Genomic DNA, 27,784 nt, shown 5'->3' on the forward strand with positions numbered 1-27,784 from the left:
GGTACAACAGCAGAGAGAGGGCACAGCGCAAGGCACGGTACCAGGCAGGACAGGACAGGACTGGGCAGGAGACCAGGCAGGACAGGGTATCATTGCCAGGCAGCGCAGGGCAGGAGACCGAGTGAAGCAGAGAGCAGGAAGCGGGCAGACAGTAGCAGCGCCATGTACTCCAACAGGTTGGAGGGACCCAGGAGAGGGCGATCCTTTGAGTCTGTGAACTCCGGAATGGACGAGAAGCACCTGAATAACGAGGTTAGTCGAGTTACTGCGACTGTTTCGGGGCTTATTTCCTGGGGAAGCTCTGGGGCGATCGGGGGCGAAGGGTTTGCACTGGCTGGGGTGGGGGCAACTGATGAATCCCTTCACCACTAAAGGTACATTACCATTGGCTGATGTTCTAGAGCTTCAGTTGGTCAAAATGGTCGTGAATGTTGAAGGGAAATCATCGCCAAGAGACCCTCAAGAAGTGGGAGACTGGATGTTGGACGGTACAGTATCTGACAGAACATGAGGTACCCAACACTTCTACAAAGAGACTTTCACTAACATAAACAGTATTGTATAGTTTCTCTGATTACATAAATATTGTTGCAGAGCTAGAACGGGTCAGAAAGTCCATCCAAATCTGATGTACCCTGTGTGCAGGCTGTGAGTGTGGACTCAGACATCCAAATCTGCATCAGTTTGAGATGCTCTGCTTCTGACCCAGTGCCTCAGCGGCTTTGCTGGATTTAATGTGTGAGGGATCTGTGTGTGCAACAGAGATTTGTGTCAATCAAGCACAGACTACCCGTTTCCTTCGAAGGTCACAGCACTCAACCCAGTTGCTCCCATACAGATGTTGTTGCTGCCTGCAGGCCCCTGTCATTGTTAGCAGCGGTCAGGATTATTTATGGTCGCTAGTTGTCTGGCCCGAACCTATAGTGGAGAGCTGGGAATGGGCGAACGGTGAGCCTGGGCAGAGGTAGATTTGTGATGTTCATTAATAACCACTTTGCTCATCCCCAAACTCACTTTTAGCTTCCCATCTCCTGCCCCTGCAGCCGCTCGGAGGTAATCCAGCGTTTAGAGACCTGTTTATTGCGCATTAACTAAAGCCGGCTATACATAGCTGACCCGTGGTCAACCCTTGTGAAATTAAGTAGGATTGTAGGTCAAACCTGTTTGAAAGTTTGGAGACTGGTTGACCTTCAAACTACACCCTCCCCCGCTACACAGGTAAGCGCATTGAGGAAGGACTGTCTTACCGATTTGAAACTAAAGTGAAAGTAGTCCTGACCACAACAAATATGGTTGTGTAAAAATGCTGATGCCTTTTTGACGGCGCCATAGCCGAGATAATAATGGCATCCACCGTTATTTCTGAGCAAGTGTTACAGCAGCTTCAATGTTACAACAGGAAATCCAGCCGTTTACTGTCGGAGATGCTGTTACACCGCTACCTTCTGCCCAGACAGCAGCTATTTGCCCCAACGTTTGGAAGTCCATTGAATTCTGTGTCACAAAAGCACAAAGTTGCTGGAAAAGGTCTGGCAGCATCTGTGAAGAGAAATCAGAATTAACGTTTCGGGTCCAATGACCCGTCCTCAGAATTCTGTGTATTTGCTTGGTAAATAAGAACTAAATTTCCCAGAGAGAGGTCCTGTCTGTTTCAACCTAAGTATTCACAGCTACCCTATGATTATTAACCTATGACTCCGAACAACATTGTCATTTGCAAGTGTGTAGAGTCATTACAGTTACAAGCATTGGAGATTTAAAAATGTATTTTTTAAAAGCATATTTTTCATTTCTGTCCACCCCACCCCACTTAATCTATATCTCTGTTGCCTTCTTTTACCTCTCTGGCCCTGATTTGACATTGAATTCATGCATTCACTTCCTTCTCAAACCTTACACTGTTAGTTCCACAATCCTTCAAGCTGGTTATGGAAAGACAGTTATTTGGTAGGGACTCAGCTCTTGGATCTTCAGTTTCCTGTGATCACATTGCACTTTCAGCACCTTATGACTGAAATGAATGAAAAGAGGTCCATAATATGAATGCACTAACTAATTAACAGATAGTCACTAATTGGCACAAGTGGTTCCCACTTTTGTGCTCCCTTATCCAGAATTTTCAGTTTATTCACTTCCCTTTTAATAGCCAGGACTGAAGCAGAACAACTCAACCTATGGGTGATCCAGAACTACGGATCAATAACTTGGCTTCTGGACACACATATTGGAAAATATGATCTTCCTCACAATGATTTTACATTTAACTGGGTTTCACTTCACTTTACCCTGACTGGATTTTCTCTTGCCATTGAAGTTAGCTCTCTTCCAATTCTGCTTTAATTTGTTCCTTGATTTTTTTTCAATCACTAATCTAAATTTTGATACAAGGTCCCTTCCCTATCGCCTCAGACCCTTGGGATGGAAATTTCCCAGATTCTGAATGATGTGTGCATTGGTGAGAATGTTCAGAGAATCATATGAGATTGTCAATCAGGAACTATTCGCTGATAGTAGCAAAGTGTGTCATTGTTGAATGGTGCAATGAGATTTTCACTGGTGAGTGGTGAGAAGCCATAATCTTACCTCATTGTTGAACAATTTCTTCCACTCACAAGGTAGAAACTTGATGGTCACAATTTCTGACGTGAAAGTTATTACTAAGTTGGCACACCAGCAGAACGCTCGCTCCTCTGCTCCGCTGTCAGTCACCATCTTCTGAAGAAGGGCTTATGCCCGAAACGTCGATTCTCCTGTTCCCTGGATGCTGCCTGACCTGCTGCGCTTTTCCAGCAACACATTTTCATCTCCAGGATATCAAGGCATGCTCCATAGGCAGTGAGGGACATGCTTCCTGTCTACCAGGACCTCCAAGTATCTGTTGGCAAAGTATGGTGCCAATATCCCTTTGTCTAATCTGTCTGGGGCAATTGACAGGAACCTTGTAGTGGCTCATGTGGTGAGTACTGAGTGGTTAGTGCCAGGGATTCGAGTTCAATTTCAGCCTTATGTAACTGTGTCTCTCAGAAGTTTGCACATTCTCCCTATGTCTGTGTGGGTTTCCTCACACAGTCCAAAGGTGTGCAGATTTGTGGATTGGCTACACTTAAAATTACCCCATAGTCTCCAGGGATGTGCAGATTAGGTGGATTAGCCATGGTAATGTGGAGTTATAGAGAAAGGGTGGGGGCTGGGTCTGGGTGGGATGGTTTTCAGAGAGTTGATGTGGACTCAATGGGCTGAATAGCCTTTTTCTATACTGTAAGGATGCTACAATTCTATGATCTGTGGATGCCTAGTACTTGACTAGTTGCATAGCTGAAATTAAAATGTGCTGCTATTAAAGTCCCAACAGTGGTCAGTACTTCAGCCTGTGGCAAGTGGGAGAATACAATGAGCAGGGTGCCACTGGGACATCGTGTGTATTTAAAGAAGCAAGTTTGGGAAGATAGCTCGAGAATTCTCCCTTGCAATCATGCAGAGAAACCCTTCATGAAATGCATCAGAAATGACACGGAACTGATATCTTGGAAGATTCAGCCCCTAGTCTGCTTTGGCTGACTCATTTCCTAGCCCTAGATCCAAGAATGCTTTCTTTGTAGTTGGACAAAGGATATATTGGTCAAGGAAGTTCTCCTGAACAATTTCATAAATTCTATCCCAACACCACCACCACCTTTCACTTTATTCTGATATTATCCCAATCACTGTTTGTTTTTTATTGTTTGTTCAGATGACTTGGGCATTGCTAGCTAGGTCAGCTCCACCTCCCATGAATATGTTTAAAAAAACTCAAATATTGAAGTTCCCGATTATCACATTCTCATTTTCTTGCACAATTCTGTGATTAACTTCCATTATTGACACTATGCCATACTTCTAATTCATCAACATTCTTCTGCAATTTGTGCACTTACATACATGCATTCTAAACTAGTTTTGTACTTCTTGTAGTCCTTAACATGCTCATACTTATTCACATATTACTTCCATCTCTATTACTATCCAACACTCTCAGTCCTCCATGCACTTTATTCCTCTTTTTTATTTTTATATACTGGTGTTGAGCCGTGTGGCAATTTAGTTTTAAACCCTTGTGAACCAAAATACTGAACCTCCCTGTGAGGATATTGGATCTGGTACTGTTGATATGCAACTCAACCTTGTTAAGTAGATACCTCTTGCCCCAAGAATTGCCTGCCTTCTCCACTATAGCTTTGAGTGCAATCCAGAGATTACTACTTTTTAAGGTATTACTACTTCCCCCTAGCTTCTGAAAAGCTAACCATAGGATTTTAACATTCTCTCTGTATTATGGGTAGTGACAGCTGCTGTTTCTCTCTCTACACCCTCTATGGAATCTGCATTAATAACTGCATGTTCACATTTTCCTGTTCCTTCCCAGTTGCTGCCATGATCTGGACTGAGCTTTCTCAAAATGTCATCATTCCTGTCAACAGTCTCCAATGTTGAGTGCTTGTTTGAGGGGCACACACCCTGAGGTCATCTGTACTGCCCAAGTCTTCTTATTCTCCTGGCTGGTTACGTTCATTCTCTTTATCTCACACCTCTCCTCTCTCCCCTTCCCTGCCTGTCAGGTGGTCACCTCCTGCAAAGTACAGTCCAGCCCCTCTGATGCTCTGCACTAGTTTCAGTTGTTCGTCAAGCTTGAAAGCCCTGGGCTTGAGCTAAAGCAGCTGGAGACGTTTCCTACACATGTGGTTCCCCAGACCGCATGAATTGTCATAGAATCATACAATATGGAAACAGGCCCCTCGGCCTAACAGGTCCACACCGACTCCTGAAGAGTATCCCACCCAAACCCATTCCCCTACCCTATTTACCCCTGACTAATGCACCTAACCTACACATCCCTGAACTCTGGGCACTTTAGCATGCCAATTCACCTAACCTGCACATCTTTGTATTGTGGGAGGAAACTGGAGCACCTGGACAGTCACCCGAGATTGGAATCGAACCGGGTCCCTGGTGCTGTGAGGCAGCAGTGTTAACCACTGAGCTACCAGGCCATGCAAACTGCCCTTAAGTATTCACATGGCACAGGAATTGTAAGCAGTACATCTCAGTTCCACATATGTGATTTGAAAAATTGAAAAAAAATCTCTGCCTCCACTTTTAGAATGCTGTTAATACCTTATAGAGTCATAGAGTCATAGAGATGTACAGCATGGAAACAGGTCCAACCCGTCCATGCCGACCTGATATCCCAACCCAATCTAGTCTCACCTGCCAGCACCCGGCCCATATTCCTCCAAACCCTTCTTATTCATATACCAATCCAAATGCCTCTTAAATGTTGCAATTGTACCAGCCTCCACCACATCCTCTGGCAGCTCATTCCATACACGTACCACTCTCTGCGTGAAAATGTTGCCCCTTAGGTCTCTCACCCTAAACCTATGCCCTCTAGTTCTGGACTCCCCGACCCCAGGGAAAAAACATTGTCTATTTATCCTATCCATACCCCTCATAATTTTGTAAACCTCTATAAGGTCACCCCTCAGCCTCCGACGCTCCAGGGAAAACAGCCCTAGCCTGTTCATCCTCTCCCTGTAGCTCAGATCCTCCAACAATGGCAATGTCCTTGTAAATCTATTCTGAACCCTTTCAAGTTTCTCAACATCTTTCCGATAGGAAGGAGACCAGAATTGCACTCAGTATTCCAACAGTGGCCTAACCAATGTCCTGTACAGCCGCAACATGACCTCCCAACTCCAGTACTCAATACTCTGACCAATAAAGGAAAGCACACCAAACGCCTTCTTCATTATCCTATCTACCTGCGACTCCACTTTCAAGGAGCAGTGAACCTGCACTCCAAGGTCTCTTTGTTCAGCAAAACTCCCTAGGACCTTACCATTAAGTGTATAAGTCCTGCTAAGATTTGCTTTCCCAAAATACAGCACCTCGCATTTATCTGAATTAAACTCCATCTGCCACTTCTCAGCCCATTGGCCCATCTGGTCCAGATCCTGTTGTAATCTGAGGTAATCCTCTTCGCTGTCCACTACACCTCCAATTTTGGTGTCATTTGCAAAATTACTAACTGTACTTCTTATGCTCGCATCCAAATCATTTATGTAAATGACAAAAAGTAGAGGGCCCAGCACCGATCTTTGTGGCACTCCACTGGTCACAGGCCTCCAGTCTGAAAAACAACTCTCCACCACCACCCTCTGTCTTCTACCTTTGAGCCAGTTTCGTATCCAAATGGCTAGTTCTCCCTGTATTCCATGAGATCTAACCATGGGGAACCTTGTCAAATGCCTTACTGAAGTCCACATAGATCACATCTACTGCTCTGCCCTCATCAATCTTCTTTGTTACTTCTTCAAAAAACTCAATCAAGTTTGTGAGACATGATTTCCCACGCATAAAACCATGTTGACTATCTCGAATCAGTCCTTGCCTTTCCAAATACATGTACAACCTGTCCCTCAGGATTCCCTCCAACAATTTGTCCACCACTGAGGTCAGGCTCACTGGTCTATAGTTCCCTGGCTTGTCTTTACTGCCCTTCTTAAACAGTGGCACCACGTTTGCCAACCTCCAGTCTTCCAGCACCTCACCTGTGACTATCGATGATACAGATATCTCAGCAAGAGGCCCAGCAATCAGTTCTCTAGCTTCCCACAGCATTCTCGGGTACACCTGATCAGGTTTCTGGGGATTTATCCACCTTTAACCATTTCAAGACATCCAGCACTTCCTCCTCTGTAATCTAGACATTTTTCAAGATGTCACCATCTATTTCCCTACAGTCTATATCTTCCATATCCTTTTCCACGGTAAATACTGATGCAAAATATTCATTTAATATCTCCCCCATTTTCTGTGGCTCCACACAAAGGCCACCTTGCTGATCTTTGAGGGGCCCTATTCTCTCCCTAGTTATCCTGTTGTCCTTAATGTATTTGTAAAAACCCTTTGGATTCTCCTTAATTCTATTTGCCAAAGCAATCTCATGTCCTCATTTTGCCCTCCTGATTTCCCTCTTAAGTATATTCCTACTTTCTTTATACTCTTCTAAGGATTCACTCGATCTATCCTGTTTATACCTGACATATGCTTCCTTCTACCTTGTTTAAACTATTAATATTAACTTTGCTTCTTGACCTTACCTGTGCTAATAGTCTCATTATTAGTTATCCTATTCTTAGCTACAGCAATATAGGCCACATGAGTTCCCTTGAACCTACAATCCCAGTCTTTTCCTATAGCCTGCTATCTCTGAGTATACAGCCCCCAGCACAGTCCAATCCTTGCTGCTGTTACTCTCTCATCTTTATTGTTGTCTTTTTATATTCAACAGATCAACAAATCGAATTTCAATAAAATTGAAGAGAATAAGGAGAATAAAGAGAATTGCAATGTGTCTGTAGAACGGGGACGAGTTGCTGTGGTCTTCTCACTCAAAAATGAAGTCGGCGGGCTTGCGAAAGCACTGAAACTCTTCCAGGTAACACAATTGGTGCACACTCAAAGAAAACATCATGCTATTTCTCTCTGTCTCTTTGTCACTGTTACTCATTCATGTTCACACCTTTGACAATCACCTTACACAAACATGCGCTGCAAGCAGTTTTGAGACTTTAATCTCTGTTAATATCTGGTTTGCAGTACTGTAACTCACACGTTCTGGTCTTGTGTAGGTGCCAAGTGCCTATTATCATTAAATCTCGAGCCTGGAAATCTCACATCTAGGAGCACTTTATATACACATAAGGAGGTGCATTCTTTAGCTATTTACAGATTTTCATTAATACCAAACTGCAGCCCCATGTCTCTTGGATGCCATCTGCAATTTCTGCAGCTCTAAATTTTGAAGGAGTATATTTTCCTTATTTCAAGATTAAAGCTTATAGCACCTTGTATGATAGAAAATAATGGGCAGAGTCTTGTAGGATTCTGAGCAATGTGGATTGTTGTGTGGTGTATCGGAGAATTAGATGAGAAGTCCAAGAGCCATCACATGGTCAAAATTGTCTTGCTTCATTAAATTTGCCTTCAAAGTTTGGACTGCTCTTTCCACTAGACCATTGGACAATGAATGGCATGGAGCTATCCTTAAATGCCATTCAACTTTAGGAAACATTCAAATTCCCTATTAGTAAATGATAGCTAGTTGTCTTTGATCAACACTTCTAGGAGTCCTTGTATTGCAAAAGATGCTCGCAGTTATTCTGTTGTCATCCATGTGTTTGATGAATGAACACTATGCATATCTAACCACTTTGAGTGGGTGTTCACAATGATTAAGAACATTGAAACCATGAAAGGCTTGGCATAGTCGACATGGAACCAAGCCCAGGGTTTACCTGGCCATTCCCACAAATATGGGGGAGCTGCAGGGAGTAATTTGTGTCCTGTTGGACACTGCCCCACCAATACAACTATGTCTGCATCTAACCCTGGCTACCAGACATAACTTGTCGCCAATATCATCCTTTTGAATGACCCTGGTGATCCCTGTATGACCCTGGTGGAGTTCAGAGCTGAAAAATGTGTTGCTGGAAAAGCGCAGCAGATCAGGCAGCATCCAAGGAGCAGGAGAATCGACGTTTCGGGCATAAGCCCTTCTTCAGGCTTGTGCATAAGCCCTTCTTCAAGCTTATGCCCGAAACATTGATTCTCCTGCTCCTTGGATGCTGCCTGACCTGCTGTGCTTTTCCAGCAACACATTTTTCAGCTCTGATCTCCAGCATATGCAGTCCTCACTTTCTCCTGGTGGAGTTCAGCCGCGACCTTTGCTTGGGACAATCATTCTCGCTCCTCATATTAAAATACTGTCCTCTACTGTCATCTAGTCTCACTTGGCCCAGAAAGGTTTTGATTCCAATTGTGACCGCCCTTTTGTTTCCCCTATCACTCTCAGCTGTTTTAGTTTTGTCAGGACTGGATCTTTTTGAGTCCATAGTTTGACGCTGTCAGTTGTGACCAGAAGGGTGTCCCGAATGTGTATAACCAAAATGGATTCTTCCAGGGGCTGCACCACCAGTGGTGCATCTCTCAGTGAGAGGCAGCTCAAAACATTTGCATTTGTTATTTGGCTCCCGGTCAGTGTTGCAATTGTACGCACTTACAATGAGAGTACACTGCCGAATTCAACCTGAAGCTATGGGTGACATGGTTTTGTCCATTTTGAGTAATTCTAGCATGGGTTTGTGGTCTGTTACTGTTACAAATTTATGTCCATAAAAGTATTAGTGGAACTTTCTTACACCAAAGATGACCTCCTCTATCTGGGCATATTTGCGCTCTGCATCAACCAAATTCTGGGAAGAATGCTATTGGGTATTCATCTCCTCAAGCCCTTAGATGATAGTTGCTTCTTCACTTTCCTAAAGGCTATGTCTTGGCTATGAGACTATTTCCAAGGCTGACCTTTTTTCAAAAGCAGATGTGCCAGGATAGAGGTCAGGTTATGTATGAACTTTCTGAATTAATTCACCAATCCAAGTAAAGACCTACACTCCGGTACAGATATGGGAGCTGGGGCACCTTTGATCACCCTCACTTTAACTTACAATGAGTACCACCTGGTCATTTAGGTGCCTGGAATACATAATCTTCCCTTCTAATGTGTCTGCCCACCTTGGAGAAATCTCTGAGTTCGCTAAGTGATACTTGTTGTTCTTCCCTGTTATTCGCAGTCATCCAGATAAATCACAACCTGGGGTAGACCTTGTAAAATATTGTCCATCACTGCTGAAAAATGGCACAAGCTGATGATACCCCAATCTCATATATTGGTACAATAATTAATATATCAATGGGTATTAATTGTAACATACTTCTGGGAATCCTCATCAAACTGCAGTTGCAGGTATACATGATCCATGTCCAGCTTTGTGAAGGACAGCCCTTCGACAGCTTTGCATATCAATCCTCTGTGTGAGGTATTGGGTACTTATCCAGCTGTGAGAAGTGGTTTACCGTTTTTTTTTAAATCCCACAAAGGTGAACCGATCCATCAGGCTTCAGTCAATATGACTGGTGCTGCCCATTTCACAAACCAGACTGGTTTAATCATTCCTTCACTTCCCAGCCTCCTGATACTGTCTCTACTTTTGCACGCAAGTCAACTGGTACTAGACAGACCTTGCAGATCCATGGAATTGCTTCCTAGTCAATATGCAAGGTGGTCTTAACGCCTTTGATAGTCCCTAGGCATTCCTAAAAGGGTATTTAATTAGAACTTCACTCGGGCAGCCATTTTCTAATCAAAAAATGTTGAGCCAATCAAGTGAATCTTCCTCAATCAATTTCGCCCCATCAAGCTTGGGGCTGAGTCTTTTACTACAACCAGTGATAACTGAACCTGCTGCTTCTCATACGGAGTCTGGAACCAAAGTTGCACCTTTAAATGGTTGGAGTTCCTATTATAAGTTCTGGGTCTAGCCAAGGTCTCACGCAAACTTAAGGGTTGGAGTCCAGAGCAAATTTTGTTAAAGACTAGTTCTGCAATCACTGATAGAGCAGTGTTGATTTCACCCTGCATTAGAAATGGTGATCGTTTAACCAGACATTTATTTTGATTGGTTCTGCTTTGGATGTTGCTCAGCAACGTAACTGTTCCAAACCAGCTGTAGGTGGGCTTACCAGGGTGTGCACTCTCCTGGATGCGTCAGTCAGAATAGTGAGGGTGTTCACTTCCTTCAGAGTACCCTACAACTCATATGCTCCACTTACCACATTTTCTAATGGAAAACCCAGTTGTAGTGCCTGTTGGAAGTCCAACTGGGCTTCAGCAATAGATGCTTTTTCATGGTTACTTCATTAATTTCACATAGCAAACAGTCTCTCAGCATCTCATGAAAGGTTAAACCAAAGTCACATGCCTCTGCCAGTCATCTTAACCTCATAAAAAATCCCAACATAGATTCCACTGGTTTTCAATTTGCCGAGTAAATCCAATAGCATCTCTGAATTAGAGGAGACTTGGGGTCATAATACTCCTTAACTAAATCCATTAACTCTTGAAAGATGGTGCCTCAGGAGATGCTAAGCTCATAGTAATCAAAAAGGCTGTGGGTCCACAAGCTGTCAGGTGAGTTACTCATTGATTTTCATCTGCCCCACTGTCATGTGCCTGTCACAAATAACACATTCTTTTCACATACTGGGCCCCGTATTCAATAGCAGGATCGAATGAGCCAAACATCCCAAATAAAGGCATGATGCCAAAAATGCTTACCCCAACTCAAAGCTGACTGATGTCGGTGAATTTCTTCAGGAGCATTTCTTTCTCTCTTGTTGCCACTGACATAACTCCACACAGGCTGGTATCCTGTCACCAAGTCACCCTTTATTTAAGCATGTATTGTACTTGACAGTGATCCAGCTCTTTCAGAGCCAACTCTGAGTGAACTGTTCTTATCTGTCAGCCAGGGCTCCCTGATTGGGGCTGTTAATCAGGTAATTAATATTCTGAGGTCCACTGGATGCCCTTGTTACAATCACTACAAATATGTTTCTTTTTAAACAATTGAATTATTCAAGTAAATTACACACTAAGTAAATTAAGTTATTGACTTGTCACCTGTAAAGTCTGGATGAGTCATGAAAGGACTGCCTGTTTAAACCAGGTTAATTAATGGATGTGTTGAACTCCTGAACACTTTCTCTAAATCTCCTCAGTATTAGTCATTAACCTAATCTTCCTACTTATTTCACCCCAAAGAAAAGTGGATGAATTTAACTTTAGAACGCTTTAAGAGCACTTAGTGAACAATTAACAAATAGCACAGACAATGTACTAATGCAACCTGAATTAAGAATATAAATTATTGGAACCATACAGCAGGTCAGGCAAATTCTCTGGAGAAAGCAATCCAGTTTGAATGAAAGACTATCAATCTGAAATGTTAAGACTAGTTTATCTCCTCCGCCCAGACCTGCTGAGTACTTCATTTCTCTAAAAGCTTTAAACTAAGAAATAGTGCTTTTGCTACTGGGTATACTAAAGTTATTTAAGAACAGGGCAAGATTTTGCAAAGCAGTAAAATAGAAGGAACTCAGCCTGCTTTAGTACAGCCAGTGTAGTCACTTAGGGCTTGCAATCCAGTGTAGTTTCACTGTCCAGTCTGAATGGATTTAATCCCAGTAATTCACCTATTTGTGGCTGCAGCAGTTGATTCAGGTGGGCTGAACTCTCAGCCTAATGATCTCTGTTTCTGTTGGACTGTTCTGTATGGATCTTCTCTGTTAGGGACAGTGTTTGGGCTATTGTCCCAGTTTAAGGCTTTATTGGTGCCCTGGTTAGATCCCAACTCCAAACCAAACCTTTGCGGAGGGGTACGTTAGGCAAGCACCATATTTGTGTTTACTTGTAATCACATCTGCTTTCTTCAATTGCACTTTAACTGACTTGAGATTGTTTTATGAATTATTTCACAGTTAAAGTTAATGAAACGTTTTATATTTCCAGTTACAGCGTAGTACAGAACGTCAAAGAGAAAAGAGAGAAATATTGCAGAAGCTTTTAATCTCACATAGAACAGGACAAATATTATGATGCTCAATTTCCAATGATTTCAATAATTTTTACGACAGGGAAAAGGGTGCTGATTGGTTTGCAAGTCAACTCTGGCAGAGGCATCGCCATGGAGAAAGCAATGGATAACTCTAGGCTCCCACTCATGGATAATTGAAAACAGTGCAAAGCTTGAACATATAACTTTTGTTTTCAGAGGCAGATTCCTGCGTATCAAAGTAAATTGATAAATAAGTAATGTTACGAGCTCATTATGATCTTAAATTTGTTGTTAATATAACATACTGTGGATTATTCATTGAATGCTGCCCAACCACAGAATTGTACTTGACAGATGTTTTGTTTTGGATTCTGGGTTGAGGCTGGTTGAGTGTAGCATGTATTTTTGCCCATGTTTGAGATAAAAGAAAGCATTCTAAACAATTAAAGTCCTGTTGTATATTTTTCAATAATTTGCATTTGAACATCACAATTTTCTATATTGCTTGTATTGACTCTCCAGGAAAAACATGTGAATCTAGTTCACATCGAGTCTCGAAAATCTAAGCAAAGGAATTCTGAGTTTGAGATTTTCTTGGATTGTGACAGTAACCGAGAACAACTCAATGAAATCATCCAAATTTTGAAAAGTCATGTTAATGTGGTCACCCTGAATCCACCTGACAACTTCTATGCACACGGTGGTGGTAAGAAACATGTTAATGCATCACCATCAGAATGTCATGCTGAAATGGTGTCTGCTTTGCAATGGGCCTGTTATACGAAGATGCACCATTAGCAATGGGCATAGCTGCATGTGTGTCATTGTACTGTTGGTATGTCAGTGCATGACAGCTTGAGCATGTTATTTGTTGCTGCAGCTGGATCACGCTTGCTGAGCAAATGAATATATCAGTGTCAACCTATGGGTGTGCCACTTTGTGACAATGCTTCTTGTGCGTTTGTGTTATTGTCTAATTATCCCTAATGTGTCTCTTGAGTTGTTTGCACAAAGAAATACAATCATACACTCTGAATAAGATAATCTGTCTTCCGTAGAATAGAATTCCATGAATAAAGCTTATCCTTTGAGGGATGTCAATAAATTAAAATGGTTAAAATCATTATTTTGTTTATCACACAGATGTACAAATTTATTCCCTTAATGTTGATGGTATGTATAGTCGGACATTTCATTTTTGTTCCAAAATACTACCTATCTGTTCAAATAAATGTCACAAAGTGTATTCAAAAAGTTAATGAGTACAGGAAGTGATCATATAAGGCATTCTGGAGCCTAAAACATATTATCAAAAAATATGCAATAATATAAACTAAGAAACGATTGCATGTAGTCAACATTATAATGGGTAAGACAATAGAGGAACAGTGATAAAAAGCACAAATGGTGGTATACTTTAGTCTTCTCATTTTATTAATTTAATTCATAATTTGTTTTTGTAATTATAATGTGTAAAATGTCTGAATAGAAATTATAAATGGAATAATGTCACAAATAGAAATTGTAAAGATAATAGACATTTTGTGGTGTAACTAAATGTATAAAAATAAATGATTCATAATCTGGGAAACATACAAAAAGAAATTGTAAGTCTTGTAGGGAAATAGATGAATATAACATAACTTTTTCATGCAAAAATATAATTCAAAAAACACAAATGAATGTTTAAATAAACACAACAAATACAATGAGGAAATCCATGAATAGAGAATATAATTGTTACAAGGTAAATGTACCAATAGAAATTATAACCCAATAGGGGAATTGTAAACAAAGCTGCTTATACAGGAAGATGAAAAGATTCAATTATGTTAGGGAGGAATGTGTAAATAAGAATGACAAATAATGTGGGGAATTTGTACAAAAGAATAATAAAAAATACATTACAAGAATCTGCATTACTGAAAAATAATGTGCCTTCCTTTATACACATATTACTCATTTATAACTGTGTTTTCCTCTTTATGCATGTGGATATTACTCCTTTATAACTTGTGTGTTACTGTTTTTATACATGTGAATATTACTCATCTATAATATGTGCATTTCTCTTTATATGCATGGCACATTACTCAGCTCTAATAAGCATCCTTCTCTTTAAAGATATGCATTATCCAAGATAACAAGCTTTTTTACTCTCTATAACAATAGAATATTATCTGTAATTATGAAATATTATCAATGATAATATATGTTGCCCTCTCTTTCGCTCTCTTTTGCTCTCTCTCTCTCAATGAATATTGAATGTCACCCGTCTATGATATGTTTGCTTCTCAATACAAAATGGAATATTATCCACCTGTGTTCCCTCTTTCTGTCATAAATATTGAATATTATTTCATTGTAATAACTGTGCCCTCATCTTAGGAATGTAGAATATTTCTATTATAAATAATTGTTCCTATATAAATAATGGGGCACGGTGGCACAGTGGTTAGCACTGCTGCCTCATAGCGCCAGAGACCTGGGTTCAATTCCCGACTCAGGCAACTGACTGTGTGGAGTTTGCACGTTCTCCCCATGTCTGCGTGGGTTTCCTCCGGGTGCTCTGGTTTCCTCCCACAGTCCAAAGATGTGCAGGTCAGGTGAATTGGCCATGCTAAATTGCCCGTAGTGTTAGGTATAGGGGTAAATGTAGGGGTATGGGTGGGTTGCGCTTCGGCGGGTCGTTGTGGACTTGTTGGGCCGAAGGGCCTGTTTCCACACTGTCAGTAATCTAATCTAATCTAAAAAAAAATATAAAGCATTATCTCTTGATAATAACTTTGTTTTTCAACCTAAGAATAGAATATAAGCTCATTATTGCTCTCTGGATATAAATACGTGTTATTTTTAGTCTATAATTTCTGAACATATTTATATTTCAATACAGATGTGTGATATTAATTGAAAATTTGTTCATTTCAAAATACATGGAAAATTATGTTTAGGACTCTGAGGTGGACTTCAGATTTTTGTGATGTATTAGGAGAAAGTGAGGATTGCAGATGCTGCAGATCAGAGTCGAGAGTGTGGTGCTGGAAAAGCACTGCAAGTCAGGCAGTATCCAAGGATCAGGAGACTCGATGTTTTGGGCATAAGCCCTTCATCAGGAATGAGGCTTGTGGGCCGGGGTGCTGACAGGTAAATGGGATGGGGGTGGAGGTGAGGGGAAAGGTTGCTGAGAATGCAATAGGTATTCTTCCTCTAGGTGTCGGGTGGTTAGGGCTTGGTGATGGAGGAGGTCCAGGACCTGCATGTCCTTGGTGGAGTGGGAGGAGAGTTGAAATGTTCACCCACGAGGGGGTGGGGTGGGTTGATGCGGGTGTCCCAGAGATGTTCTCTGAAACGATCTGCAAGTTGGTGTCCTATATTATTGGATTTGAGTTGGACCTGACAGACACAGTTGTTGACACTGTCCACGTTGAAATCTTTGTGCTTATACATTGAAATGCAAGCCTGTTTCCAATTGATATTCTCAGTGCAGGGTATTCTATTTGTCTGTCTTTCCGTGACAGAATAAGATTCTCTAACCTTTTCTCCAGTTGTCATGGCTGTATCCTGTAGAGTTCTACAATTCTCATCCATTTTCCAAAGGTTTTGTTTCTTGGTGCAAATGTAGCTCATCTTGGTGAAATGTGCAAATGATGGGAGGGTGCTGTTTGCTAATCTTATTTATTTGCTCCTGGTGATATGGTTCTGTGTGAAGTTTAGTTATTTGTCTGTCTTTACAGAAATGGAAACTCCTTGGTTTCCAAAGAAGATTTCTGATCTGGACAAATGTGCGAACCGGGTGCTAATGTATGGCTCAGACCTGGATGCAGATCATCCGGTATGAAATTCTTTGGTGCACTCCACTCTCACTTCCTTCTTCTGGTTATTCCTGTCAGCTTTGTTTGCAGATTTTTCTTAAAATATCATGATGATGATGTTCATGTCATTCTTTACTCGAGATCTGTTATCTGTGGGTCAATGTTATCTCTTCTGTACCGACAGAAGCATGACTGACTTTCAGGTAAAAGTGTAATGGCATACTGTGGGCATAATCCCACCTTTCCCCAGTCTGCCATGCTGCAGACTAAAGCTACTCCCTGCTAACTTTGAAATTTAGCGTGAATATCTATGGTCAGTAATGTCAGTGTTGGAAATGGAATGCTGTATTTTGGATGGTGTCAGCAGCAGGTACCTTATGACCACAAAATAATAATTAAATAATAGAACTTCCACTACTGCACCTAATAAACCTCAGGAAAATAAACACAAAATTGACAGTGTTGTGAACCATGTTATAGTGAACTGGGAACATTTCACTTACCGATTTTCCCTCACAGTTGTGGAATAGCCCCAAATCTCTCCTAAGTGATCTTTTTCTTGCATTTACTACCACAAGTTGCATGCTTCCAGTGTCGGGAGCTGCTCATGCCATGATATTCTGTAGCACAATTTAGACTATGAACTGAACTGAGAGTTGCTATTTCTTTTGCTGTGCTTCTGATTCTTTTTGCTCTTGTTTTCTCTCCTCTTCGGGGCTGTGATCGTTCCTGGCTAGATATCCTGCAACCCACTTTTCACATGAGATTCTAACTCATTCAAAAGCTATCCATTTACACAGAATTAAAATTGCATCCTCCACACTTGAGCTATATCAGTGTTAGTTTGTGGATTACTTGAGCCAATTCCTCTTGACTAGGGACCTAGTTTCCATTTGAGATGGATGAATGGTTGTGGGTGCTGCTGTTAGATGGAGACTGAGACTGGGCTGGGATACTGTGACTAATAGTAATAACCCTACTGCCTGGAATAACACTGGCTAATTCAGAACAGGCTAGTGACTGAATGTGAGACCTTCTGGGTTTGAAGGGTTTGGTACTATGCCTGATTTTTTTTTACCTCCTAGGTTCATTGAGGTGCATTTTGATACACTCCATGTATTGTTATTACTATTTAAAGTTTCTTTTCACAATTACTTTCCTAACTAAGTTTCGCAATGACTCTGACACTAGCTGACTGCTTTCTTATCTGTTTGCCTTGATATTGACAGGGATTCAAAGACAATGTCTACCGAAAAAGGAGAAAATACTTTGCAGATCTGGCCATGGCCTACAAACAGTAAGTGTGTTGACAGCGGTCTTGAAGTTTATACCATCTCCCTTTTTCACCCATTCATAGTGAAATTATTTGATATTACTGTATCAAAATGCTGACTTACAATTTAGTGTCTGGCAATGTTACAGTTTGCACTGTTACTCTGTCATCTGCAGAAGCCAATGCAGGTCAAGTTGGGGCAAGTTGAGGGAGCTGTGGCAATTGGCAGAGGTGGGAATCTTTTTATTCACTCATAGGGTGTGGACATCACTGGCTGGACCAGCATCCACTGTACATCCTCATTACCGTTGAGAAGGTGCTAGTGAGCCGCCATCTTGGACCACTGCAGTCCATTTCACATAAGTTCATCCACAGTACCATTAAGGAGGGAGTTCCAGAATTTTGAATCAGGATAATAGACAACTGCTGGAGTGTTTGCAGTGGGTTTTAGACAACTCACATTGTGTGACAGACTCCACCAGAAATAATTTTTAATCTTTTTTCTCATATTGAATTTTTAAATTATCAATATGAGGAATGTTGAGGCTGAGCATTGGATCATTTATCATTTCACTCGTTTTGGATCAGTCTCAAGCAGTTCCACATCCCATATAGCATCAAGTAAAAGCTTAAACCCCTTTGAATTGTTCCATAATGTTAGGAATTATGTTTTTTAGACACAGTAAAATCCCTCCTACCTATTCTACTATTAAGGTCTCAGAACAATAGTATGACAGATTCCCATTTTCCAAGTTGATCATTCTGAGGCTTCCTGACTAAAATTAAATATTTAGTGCAAAATCTAATTCTGGCTTGTATCCATTTAAGAATTGGATTGCGACAAGACAGACTAATTTATGTAGATACCTGACAGACAACAGGAGAAGTGAGCTTTCATCTAATCTGTCTATGCTGGTTTGAAACCAATGTAGCAGAGATCAAAGGCCAATGCACTTAGCCCTGTCTATGTATTGGAATTTACATTTGGAAATTGGGTCCAAGACTGGACAAAAGGGGGACGTGTAAAAGCAAATTTGACACTGGTTGTTTTGGAAGTGTAACAGCATGTTGAAAAAAAAAAGGGTAATTGTTGGGTTGAGCTGGCTACAAGTTGAGTTTTTAAAATAATTTGCTCACAGGATGTTGTAGTGGTTACAACATGGTCAGCAAGGTGGACCTGTAATAGTTCAAGAAGGCAGCTCAACACCACCTTCTCAAGGCCTAAATATCTGGTAATTGGAATGGAAAAGCTTTGCAATTTATACTTTTAATGTCAGTGTAAAATATTTCCTAGGTCAGGTACAGCATTGCTGAAGCATTTTCTGTTTTTTCTCAACTTTAAATGCAGCATCTGTGACCTCTAATGGTAGGTCAATTGGAGTCCAACCATTTTGGGTACATATTAATGAGATAGTTGCAGACAGACACTAGGTGTTGCGATGGATTCAGATGGTATGTAACTGTTGCCTGCCAAGGTGCCAGACTGTTCTTGATTGACCATGACCTGTCTCTGCAGTGGTGAGCCTATTCCACGGGTGGAATTCACAGAGGAAGAAGTGAAGACTTGGGGCACAGTTTTCCGAGAGCTGACCAAGCTGTATCCAACCCATGCCTGCAGAGAATATTTGAAGAATTTGCCTCTGCTGACAAAGTATTGTGGCTATAGGGAGGATAATATTCCGCAGTTGGAGGATGTATCCAGGTTCCTAAAAGGTGAGTCACAGCAACCATGGGAAAATTATTTATCCCAGTCTATTTTTTGGTAAGAAAATTGCAGAGCCATTAAATGATTTGTAAGAGCAGTGCATTATAATCACAAGAGGACACAGTATTGCCCTCTAAATGTTGTATTTTATACTTTCTAATGTTGTGTGCTATAAATCACGTTCTCTGTGGTTTGGTAACTCATATCACACCATAGGAGATTTAGATGCTATGACATTTATGAACTAAACTTTTATAGTCACCATGTTCACTTCCCAAGTTATGGTCCTCTGTCTCACCTCCCCCCACCTCCCCTCCTCCCCCCCCCCAGTGCCCCTCAGACCTAGGATACCAAGCCATGCTCATTCACTCACTCCCAATGCTCTCTATACCCTCCATTCCAAAGCATTCCCTTGCATCCATCCCCAATGACCCTTTACACTGTTCATGCCAGTGTATGGTTTTTTAAATGTTCATTCACCTGTATAGAACCAATGAATCCAATAGTAACAATAGCATGCGTGGAACATCTGGAAATTAATAGTCATTCATTCATAACTTTTTACTTTCTTAAAAGAAACTTACTTTTATAAGGCTGTATTAACATATCTGTCATTTAGACCTTTATGTTGCAATGGCAGAAATTACAAGCACTTTTCTTTATTCATTTGTGGGTTGTGGGCATTGCTGGCTAGTCAGATTTATTTTCCATCCCCAGTTGCCCTTGGTGAGCTGCATTTTTCAACCGCTAGAGCCTATGTGCTGTAGGTAGACCTGCAATGCCCTTAGAGAAGGGAAAACACAATTTTGACCAATGACATTGAAGAAATAGTGATCTATTTCCAAGTCAGGCTGGTGTGTGACTTGGAGTGGAGCTTGTAGGTGGTGGTGTTCCCATATATCTGGTGCCCTCGACCTTTTAGATGGAAGTTGTCTTGGGTTTGGAAAGTACTGTCTATGAATCTTTACAAATTTCTGTAACACATTTATTTATATATTGTAAACACTGAGCGTCGGTGGTGGTGTAAGTGGATTTTACTTATCTTATGTAAATAAAAATTGTGCAATAAACACAAGATTACAGGGGAAGAGCTGTAATCAAGCAATTTCTGTGGCTTAGTTGCAGCTAGATTAACAGAAATCTTTGTTCACAGCCAAGAATGTATAATGAGGCTTTTTTGTTTTATTACCAAATTATCTATCAATATGGAATAAAATTATGATATTTTCTATTCATATAACTTATTTAATTGCACAAGTTATAGATTTTATTATTACTATTATCACGATAACACCTGTCTCTTATCTTTCAGAAAGGACTGGGTTCACTATACGACCAGTAGCTGGTTATCTGTCTCCCCGAGATTTCCTGGCTGGTCTGGCATTTCGGGTGTTCCACTGTACTCAATATGTGAGACACAGCTCAGATCCCCTCTACACCCCTGAACCGTGAGTCTTTTATTGGCAGTGGCTGGGTGTGAGACTGAGTAGTCAGAACTATTAGAGCTACCTCCAGTACATTTGTAATAATTGAACTGCTGAAAGTAAACAGAATGTTAGCATCTCTAATAAGATTTCTGGATAAATCCTAATACTCGGATACTTTTCTGATGAAAGCATCAGTATAACAAGTGTCTCTGCTTTCCATGACCAATGTGCAATAGAAGCCCAGGAAGAATGGCTTATAAAATCATGTGAGTCTTCTATTCCAGAAGATAGTTTTTTTAGATTAGATTAGATTCCCTACAGTATGGAAACAGGCCCTTCAGCCCAAAGAGTCCACACCGACCCTCCGAAGAGTAACCCACCCAGACCCATTTCCCTCTGACTAATGCACCTAACTCTATGGGCAATTTAGCATTGCCAATTCACCTGACCTGCACATCTTTGGACTGTGGGAGGAAACTGGAGCACCTGGAGGAAACCCACGCAGGCACAGGGAGAATGTGCAAACTCCACACAGACAGTAGCCCGAGGCTGGAATCGAACCTGGGACCCTGATGTTGTGAGGCTGCAGTGCTAATCACTGAGCCACTGTGCTGCCCTTAAAGTTCATGAAGGATAGAACTGGAGCCAGTTGATTTTGTTCCATTTTATTTTAAATGATCCAAGTTTGTGAGAAGATTTGTAGCTCGGGTGCTCGTTGTTGTGGTTCTGTTCGCCGAGCTGGGAATTTGTGTTGCAGACGTTTCGTTCCCTGTCTAGGTGACAACCTCAGTGCTTGATACACCTACCTATATGTCCTGATTGGGAATCTAGAATGAAGGTCGATTCTCCTGTTCCTTGGATGCTGCCTGACCTGCTGCACTTTTCCAGCAACATATTTTCAGCTCTGATCTCCAGCATCTGCAGTCCTCACTTTCTCCAATCTAGAATGAAGGGAGAGAGTCTCATCATAAAAGACTGCAATCTAATTTTAAGATGGGAGAAAATTTCTTCACACAAATGCTTGTGAATCCTTGAAATTCTGCATCCCAAAACATAGTGGATGTTTAGCTGTTAAGTTTTTTTCAAAATGAAATGGATTAGTTTTAGTTGTTAAGGAATATATGGATCCTACAGGAAGGGACAGTTAAATAATATGATCAGATATTATCATATTAAATTACAGTGCACCATCAAAATGATGAATGGTCTCCTGCTATTTCTTCGGCTCATATGCTTGTGAAATGTCAAGTAGACCTACCACAATAATTTATAGCAATTCCTTTCTGTTGTGCTTCTTTTTCAGTGACACATGCCACGAGATGATGGGACACGTTCCTCTTCTGGCTGAACCGAGTTTTGCTCAGTTTTCCCAGGAGATTGGCTTGGCTTCTCTGGGAGCTTCTGATGAAGCAGTTCAGAAACTAGCCACAGTAAGTTACATTAAATTGTGATTCATTTGGAAACTACAACGATATGATATAAGCTGTTGATTGTGCTTTGTTTATGACTGTTCACTGTTGATTAATTTTACAGTGCTATTTTTTTACTGTGGAATTTGGTTTGTGTAAGCAAGATGGCCAACTCAGAGTCTATGGAGCTGGTCTACTATCTTCTGTCAGTGAACTGAAGGTTAGTGTCACCCTGTGTGGACAGTACAATGATTTCACATAATTAACATTTCAATGAGGTGAGGTGAATGTTACAAGAGGGACATATTTGTCAGTTTCTCCAGTCAAAAGGTTGGTTGACACCTTGCCAACTTGAAATTTGTCTTCCCCACAGTGATAATAGGTAATTCCTGATGAAGGGCTTTTGCCCAAAACGTTGATTTTCCTGCTCCTCGGATGCTGCCTGAACTACTGTGCTTTTCCAGCACCACTCTAATCCACAGTGATAATACGCTGGGAATGGCCTTTATGACTTCAGACTTCATGCAGTAGGAAGTCCCATTCTGAGAGCTGCCAGGCAACCTGAATGGTGCAGTCGCTTTGTCACCCCAGCAGAGCCAGTTCAGTGTAGCACCCATTGCCGAGTCCAAGAGGAGTTCTGAGAAGAATGGCTGTGACTCCTGGACTCAGTATAAATCCAGATATTTAAATTGGGCGGAGGTAGGAGATCCCTGTCAAGTGGTGGTGGATGGTGTGGAGGATTTTGGAGATCAGGGATGGAGACTGTGGTTACAATCCTGCGCATAGGTGCCTCTGCTATGTCTCTAGCAACCCCCTGAAGAAATATTTATGTCTTGCTCATCATTAGTCCAAGCAATGAAGTCTGTTGGGCTGATCACCTCCTTTCTGCCTTCCCCAGCAATCTGTGTTGTAGCAGCAGAGGAGGAATGAAGTGCTTAATTAGCCACTTAAAAGCCTCAATAGGTTTAAGGGTGCATAGGATAACTGCACCTCCTGTGATATGGGGGACTGGTGGTTGGTAGCAGTGCTTCATTCTCAACATTTCTGCCTCTAAATACCCAGATGGGTCTGTAAAATTCACCCAAGGGATTACCCATTCTATTGTCACTGCTTTCCTTTGTGCATGCTACATTTGAAATTATCCAAAGCTTGAAGAAACTGTCATTGTAACTTTCTCCTCGTCTCCAATCTCACTTTCACCATTGTAACCTGACCATGTTTTTCGTTATTTTATCACAGTGCCAGTGGGCATTGCTCTTCTCTTGTTCATTCTAAACTCCAAATAAACATCCTCCAGGTTTATCCATCCTCTTCACTAAATTGACTTTGATACTCATTGCACCAGATTCTACTGCAAAGTATTTATTGCCAGGTCCACAAACTCTGAAACTCTGTATCTTCTTCCGTTTCTCCTCTCTTAACATCCACAGACAGCAACAAGTTATATGTTTGATATTAACTCAGAATCTCTCCTATTCCTTGCAACTTCTGTCACATTGTTTCATTTGCATTTGTTTGTTTCAACTAAATGGCAAGATAGCAACTGCACTTCATACTTTTCAGGAACACTAATCTGCTCTTTGTGAATTTTGTAGTACTCACTCTCAGGAAATTCCAAAGTGAAGCCTTTCGATCCAAAAGTCACTTGCAAGCAGGAGTGTCTCATCACTACATTCCAAGATGTCTACTTTGTTTCAGAAAGTTTTGAAGATGCCAAAGAGAAGATGAGGTAAGCAGAAGTTCTGGTATGAGGAAGATAGTGAATTAAACACTGAACTTTCAATGCCATGATCTGAACTTAAATCCACTTTAAGCTATTGTGGTAAAAATATGTTACCTGTGAAATGAGTTGGGGTGGTGTCAAACTGGCTCCTGTCAACATTCATCTTATTCAACATTAATTGACAATAAATTGGCATCTTAATTATAAAGTTGAATTATTCTGCAAAATGGACAACAAAAAATATGTCAAGTGGAGCAAAAGGAACTTTAATTTCCATCATATGTTGACAATAGATCCTGAAAAATGTCAAGTTATCTCTTTTCCAGCTCTTATGTACCTTACTTTGGCTACAGATTACAAAAAAGACAGGTAATCAACTCCACTCTTCTCAGGAAAACATTTAGACATCTATTTAGCTCACTATCTTATTGAATTAGACTATCTGATAAGTGCAATAAATCTATGTAAGCTATTTGAAAAGTAATGAGACTAAAATTAAGTGAAGAGTTCCATTGAAGAGACACCCAGTTGAGCCCTGCTTATCAAGAAGGCCCAAGAATGTTTGTTCTTTGATTTAATTGATCTCAGCTTGGGGCTGAGAAAGCCTTAATAATTTCAAACTTTTCTCTAATGATAGAAGTGAAAATCAACCTGATTCCAATTCAGTTACTTGTCCTGGTAAATACACATGTGAAAACAAATTATAGGCTAAGAACATGCTCCTTTTTTTTCTATCCACTTTTCCAGAAGACAATGACTCTTATAAGCCCTTTGGTACCTTGCACAAGTGGTCACCCTTCATATTTCAGCCTTTTCGATCAAAATACACAGGCTCTTTTAACCAGCAAATGGACCACAACGTAACTGTTTGATATAGCTCATTTGGTACACTTAAGAGAGCAAGTTAATGGAGAGTAAGAAGAAGTGGCAACCCCAGGCTGCTTTTCTTTTTTCATCCAATGCTACTGAAGCCAAATTGTCCCACTAATGAGACCAGCTGGCTTAACACTAACCAGGCTTAGAACCTGGGATCTTCTGATCAGTTTATCTTAAGAAACTCTCTTTTGGTATGTTGATACAGAAACCTTTTCAACCCTAATTTTATCAATTCTGTTTTTGAAGGGAATTTGCAAAGACCATCAAGCGCCCATTCGGTGTGAGGTACAATCCATACACACAGACTGTGGACGTTCTGAAGGACACCAAGAGCATTACAAACGTTGTGAGGGAACTTCGACAGGAGCTTGATATTGTTTCAGATGCCCTCAGCAGGATCAACAAGCAATTTGGCATCTAACCCCAGCCTGTCGCTGCCTCGATCCCTTACCCCTGTTGCAAGCTCATACCTGGTTGTTATTCTTAAGGCATGATTAGATAATACCCTGAACAATTAACTAACCATTAACCTGCAAAATTACAGCTTGTGATAGCATCTTTAAAAAACAGACTGTATCAGAATGCCTTGGTTTTGAAGCAATCTGCATTTGGAAAACGAGCATCCCATCCATGTTCAAGTTCTTATCTTTGCGAAATCTCAAAACTGAATCAGGCATCCAGGCCATCATATTGAAACATTTGCTCTGTTTCTCTCTGCATAGATACTGCCAGAGTGGCTGAGTGTTCTCAACATGTTCCATTGTTTATATCAATATTGTAGTTTTGTGTTCTGTCAGGCAATTCTCCATTTTCTCGCAAGGTTAGGAGTAGGCAGTTACAATTCTCAAATACGCATTCAACAGTTTCTATTATTCACATTGTTGGAGCTGCAGGAGCATTGGAGAGAGCCTTTTACAAAATAAAAATACCACATTCTTCATTTAGTCATTGACTGCGATTTAAAAAAATGTGAATAAATTGTCTCCTTTGTGAACATGACAGAATTCCTGAGGAGCATTGCTCACTGAAAGTTCCATGAACAGAAATAAATAGAGTAAATGGATATGCACTGCCTGTCAGAAGAAAAACCAGCATACCTGCAGCTCCAAGAAAATGAATTTGAAATTAAAATCAATTGAGGTTTAGTCTAATATTGGAGCCTGCAGCACTGACAGGTAGTCTTCATTGAAATAAATTAACTATTATGAGCTTTGGATGATTTAGATCCTGACTTTTCTTTAAAATAAGTTGGGCTGGTACTGCCAGAGAGCAGAAATATAAATTCATGAAGATGATCCAGAAGGGATTTCTCTGTGAAAGTTTTTATTTGAGATAATCAGCCAGAAGAGAGAGAAATTTGGATTTTCCATTTTTGCTGAATCAGAAATATCAACAACAGAGTGAAAATTCTGACCTCCACAAGTTCCTGTCAGGACAGTTTTTGGGAGTGAAGGGTTTAATTCAGCTTCCAGGCCATTGGTGGGCTATTTATCTGGTGTAATGATCTATCCTATTGGAATGCACAGGGTTTCCATTCCTTGGCAGTCACCCAGGAACAAGCAGGCATTGGTACCTTCAGGAGCTGCTAAGAACAATTTAGGAAATCTCAGATGACAAATTCCTGTCATTTGTGTGAAATGATGGGGAAGGTATAGATTACACCCAATTACATTGTTGGGAGTGATCAAACAGGGAACCAATGGAGCAGAATATCTAGGTTAGAATCTCTAAGATGTCACATGAAGTATCCAGTGGGGATACACTGGGCTCTGAAACTTGGAATATTAGAGCATTGGTGGCAGGCTTCATATATTCTGAAGGCTTTAATCTTGCAACAGTTTACAATTGGAGTATTATCTGATGATGGTTGAAGGTGCAGAATATAATCCAGTAGCTGGCTTCAGGTATAATGATCATGCATGACTGTTGTGCCTCTGGTACAATGGTGTACCCTCTGCATGCCCACTCAATTTTGCAGGTTAATGTTGGCAGTTGCTGACTAGAGTAGAATGTTCGCTGAAATCCCACTGTCTTGCAATAGTTGTCACTCTGAAGATTTGGAAGTTGCTGTGTGAATGATTTTCATATTCCCTGACAAATAGCTGTACTATTTGCATATTGATTGTTGTGTTTGTACATGCATTCACAGTCACCAGTAATGCTTTTGCTCAGAAAATCATTGTTTTAAAGTAACCAAGCTTTCAGTTCCTGTCTTGGGGGAGGAACATTGAAAAAGCAATATTGGAGTAAGTGTTCAGTTCTAAGCAAGTCCTTTTGGTAGCTGGATGGAAGCTAAGATAATTGTAATTGAACAGCAAAAACAGAGTACAACATTGAATCCCAACTTGGTTAACATTCACAATGTGAAAGTGCTTTTGAATTAAGATCCAGATGGAAGGGAAGAGGGCTTCTAATGAGTCCTGCTATTTTAATCTAGTACTATGCATAGAATTTGGGATTAAATGTATATGTATTGAAATGAAACTGGGATTGTGCAGGAAGAGACTGTACATTCAGTTTATGTGTAATAGATATTAATAGCCTAATGAGGACAAATTATGTTTCATCTCATGTAGACACAGTTTTCAATTTTAAAATGCTTGCCAGATCTAATTCTAGATGGTAATTCTAGATTTTACATGTGCTTGTCCTTGTGCCAAATTATTTGCCCAATGCGCTTGTGTTTCACTAATAAAGGACAGATTTTCTCAATAAGATTGTTGTGTGCAATGACTGAGCCTAGCTCTCAATGGCAGTGCAATGGAGTTTTGTTTCCACTTCTTAGGAGTGGTCACATGTACATGGTAAAACCAAAATTCTGTTCGATAAACACATCTTAACTTTATTGAATAATTATGGCTGAATCATTATACCTTAATCTTCCATTTGATATGTATTAAGGACAGTTCTTCAGCATATCACCATATCATCCACAAATTCAATACATCATCCAGCTACAGGAAGTTGGTGAGCTCAGTTGGCTGGATGGCCAGAGTGATGCCAACAGTGTGGGTTCAATTCCCACAACGGCTGACGTTATCATAAATGACTTTCCTTCTCAACCA

The 27,784-nt window shown here is 40.7% G+C and overlaps 1 protein-coding gene across 4 annotated transcripts; it reads left to right on the plus strand.

Moving 5' to 3' along the window:
• On the plus strand, positions 1 to 27,434 carry tph1a (tryptophan hydroxylase 1 (tryptophan 5-monooxygenase) a). 4 transcript variants are annotated; one of them, XM_043706107.2, is made up of 12 exons: positions 1 to 252; positions 7,331 to 7,477; positions 13,017 to 13,200; positions 13,638 to 13,667; positions 16,229 to 16,326; positions 17,536 to 17,603; positions 19,096 to 19,292; positions 20,597 to 20,732; positions 22,015 to 22,141; positions 22,245 to 22,340; positions 23,716 to 23,849; positions 24,966 to 27,434. In XM_043706107.2, exons 1-12 carry the CDS (start codon positions 163 to 165, stop codon positions 25,138 to 25,140), a joined length of 1,482 nt encoding a protein of 493 aa, XP_043562042.2. In that variant the 5' UTR covers positions 1 to 162; the 3' UTR covers positions 25,141 to 27,434. The 4 variants fall into 4 exon arrangements, with proteins under 4 accessions (XP_043562042.2, XP_087852796.1, XP_043562043.2 ...); XM_087996670.1 differs by having other exon boundaries at positions 13,017 to 13,197; XM_043706108.2 differs by lacking the exon at positions 13,638 to 13,667.
• The last annotated feature ends 350 nt before the right edge of the window (positions 27,435 to 27,784 follow it).

The sequence above is a fragment of the Chiloscyllium plagiosum genome, unplaced genomic scaffold, assembly GCF_037043375.1.
Source record: "Chiloscyllium plagiosum isolate Xiang-an unplaced genomic scaffold, Cpla_swu_hap1 HiC_scaffold_18, whole genome shotgun sequence".
NCBI lineage: Eukaryota > Metazoa > Chordata > Chondrichthyes > Orectolobiformes > Hemiscylliidae > Chiloscyllium > Chiloscyllium plagiosum.

What these genes read in the sequence shown, in the direction of transcription:
- tph1a (XM_043706107.2), top strand. Translation starts at nt 163, where the DNA reads ATGTACTCCAACAGGTTGGAGGGACCCAGGAGAGGGCGATCCTTTGAG. An exon ending in CTTCTATGCACACGGTGGTG is followed by an intron (nt 13,201 to 13,637) that starts GTAAGAAACATG and finishes TTTATCACACAG; the next exon opens with ATGTACAAATTTATTCCCTT. An exon ending in CTGGCCATGGCCTACAAACA is followed by an intron (nt 17,604 to 19,095) that starts GTAAGTGTGTTG and finishes CTGTCTCTGCAG; the next exon opens with TGGTGAGCCTATTCCACGGG.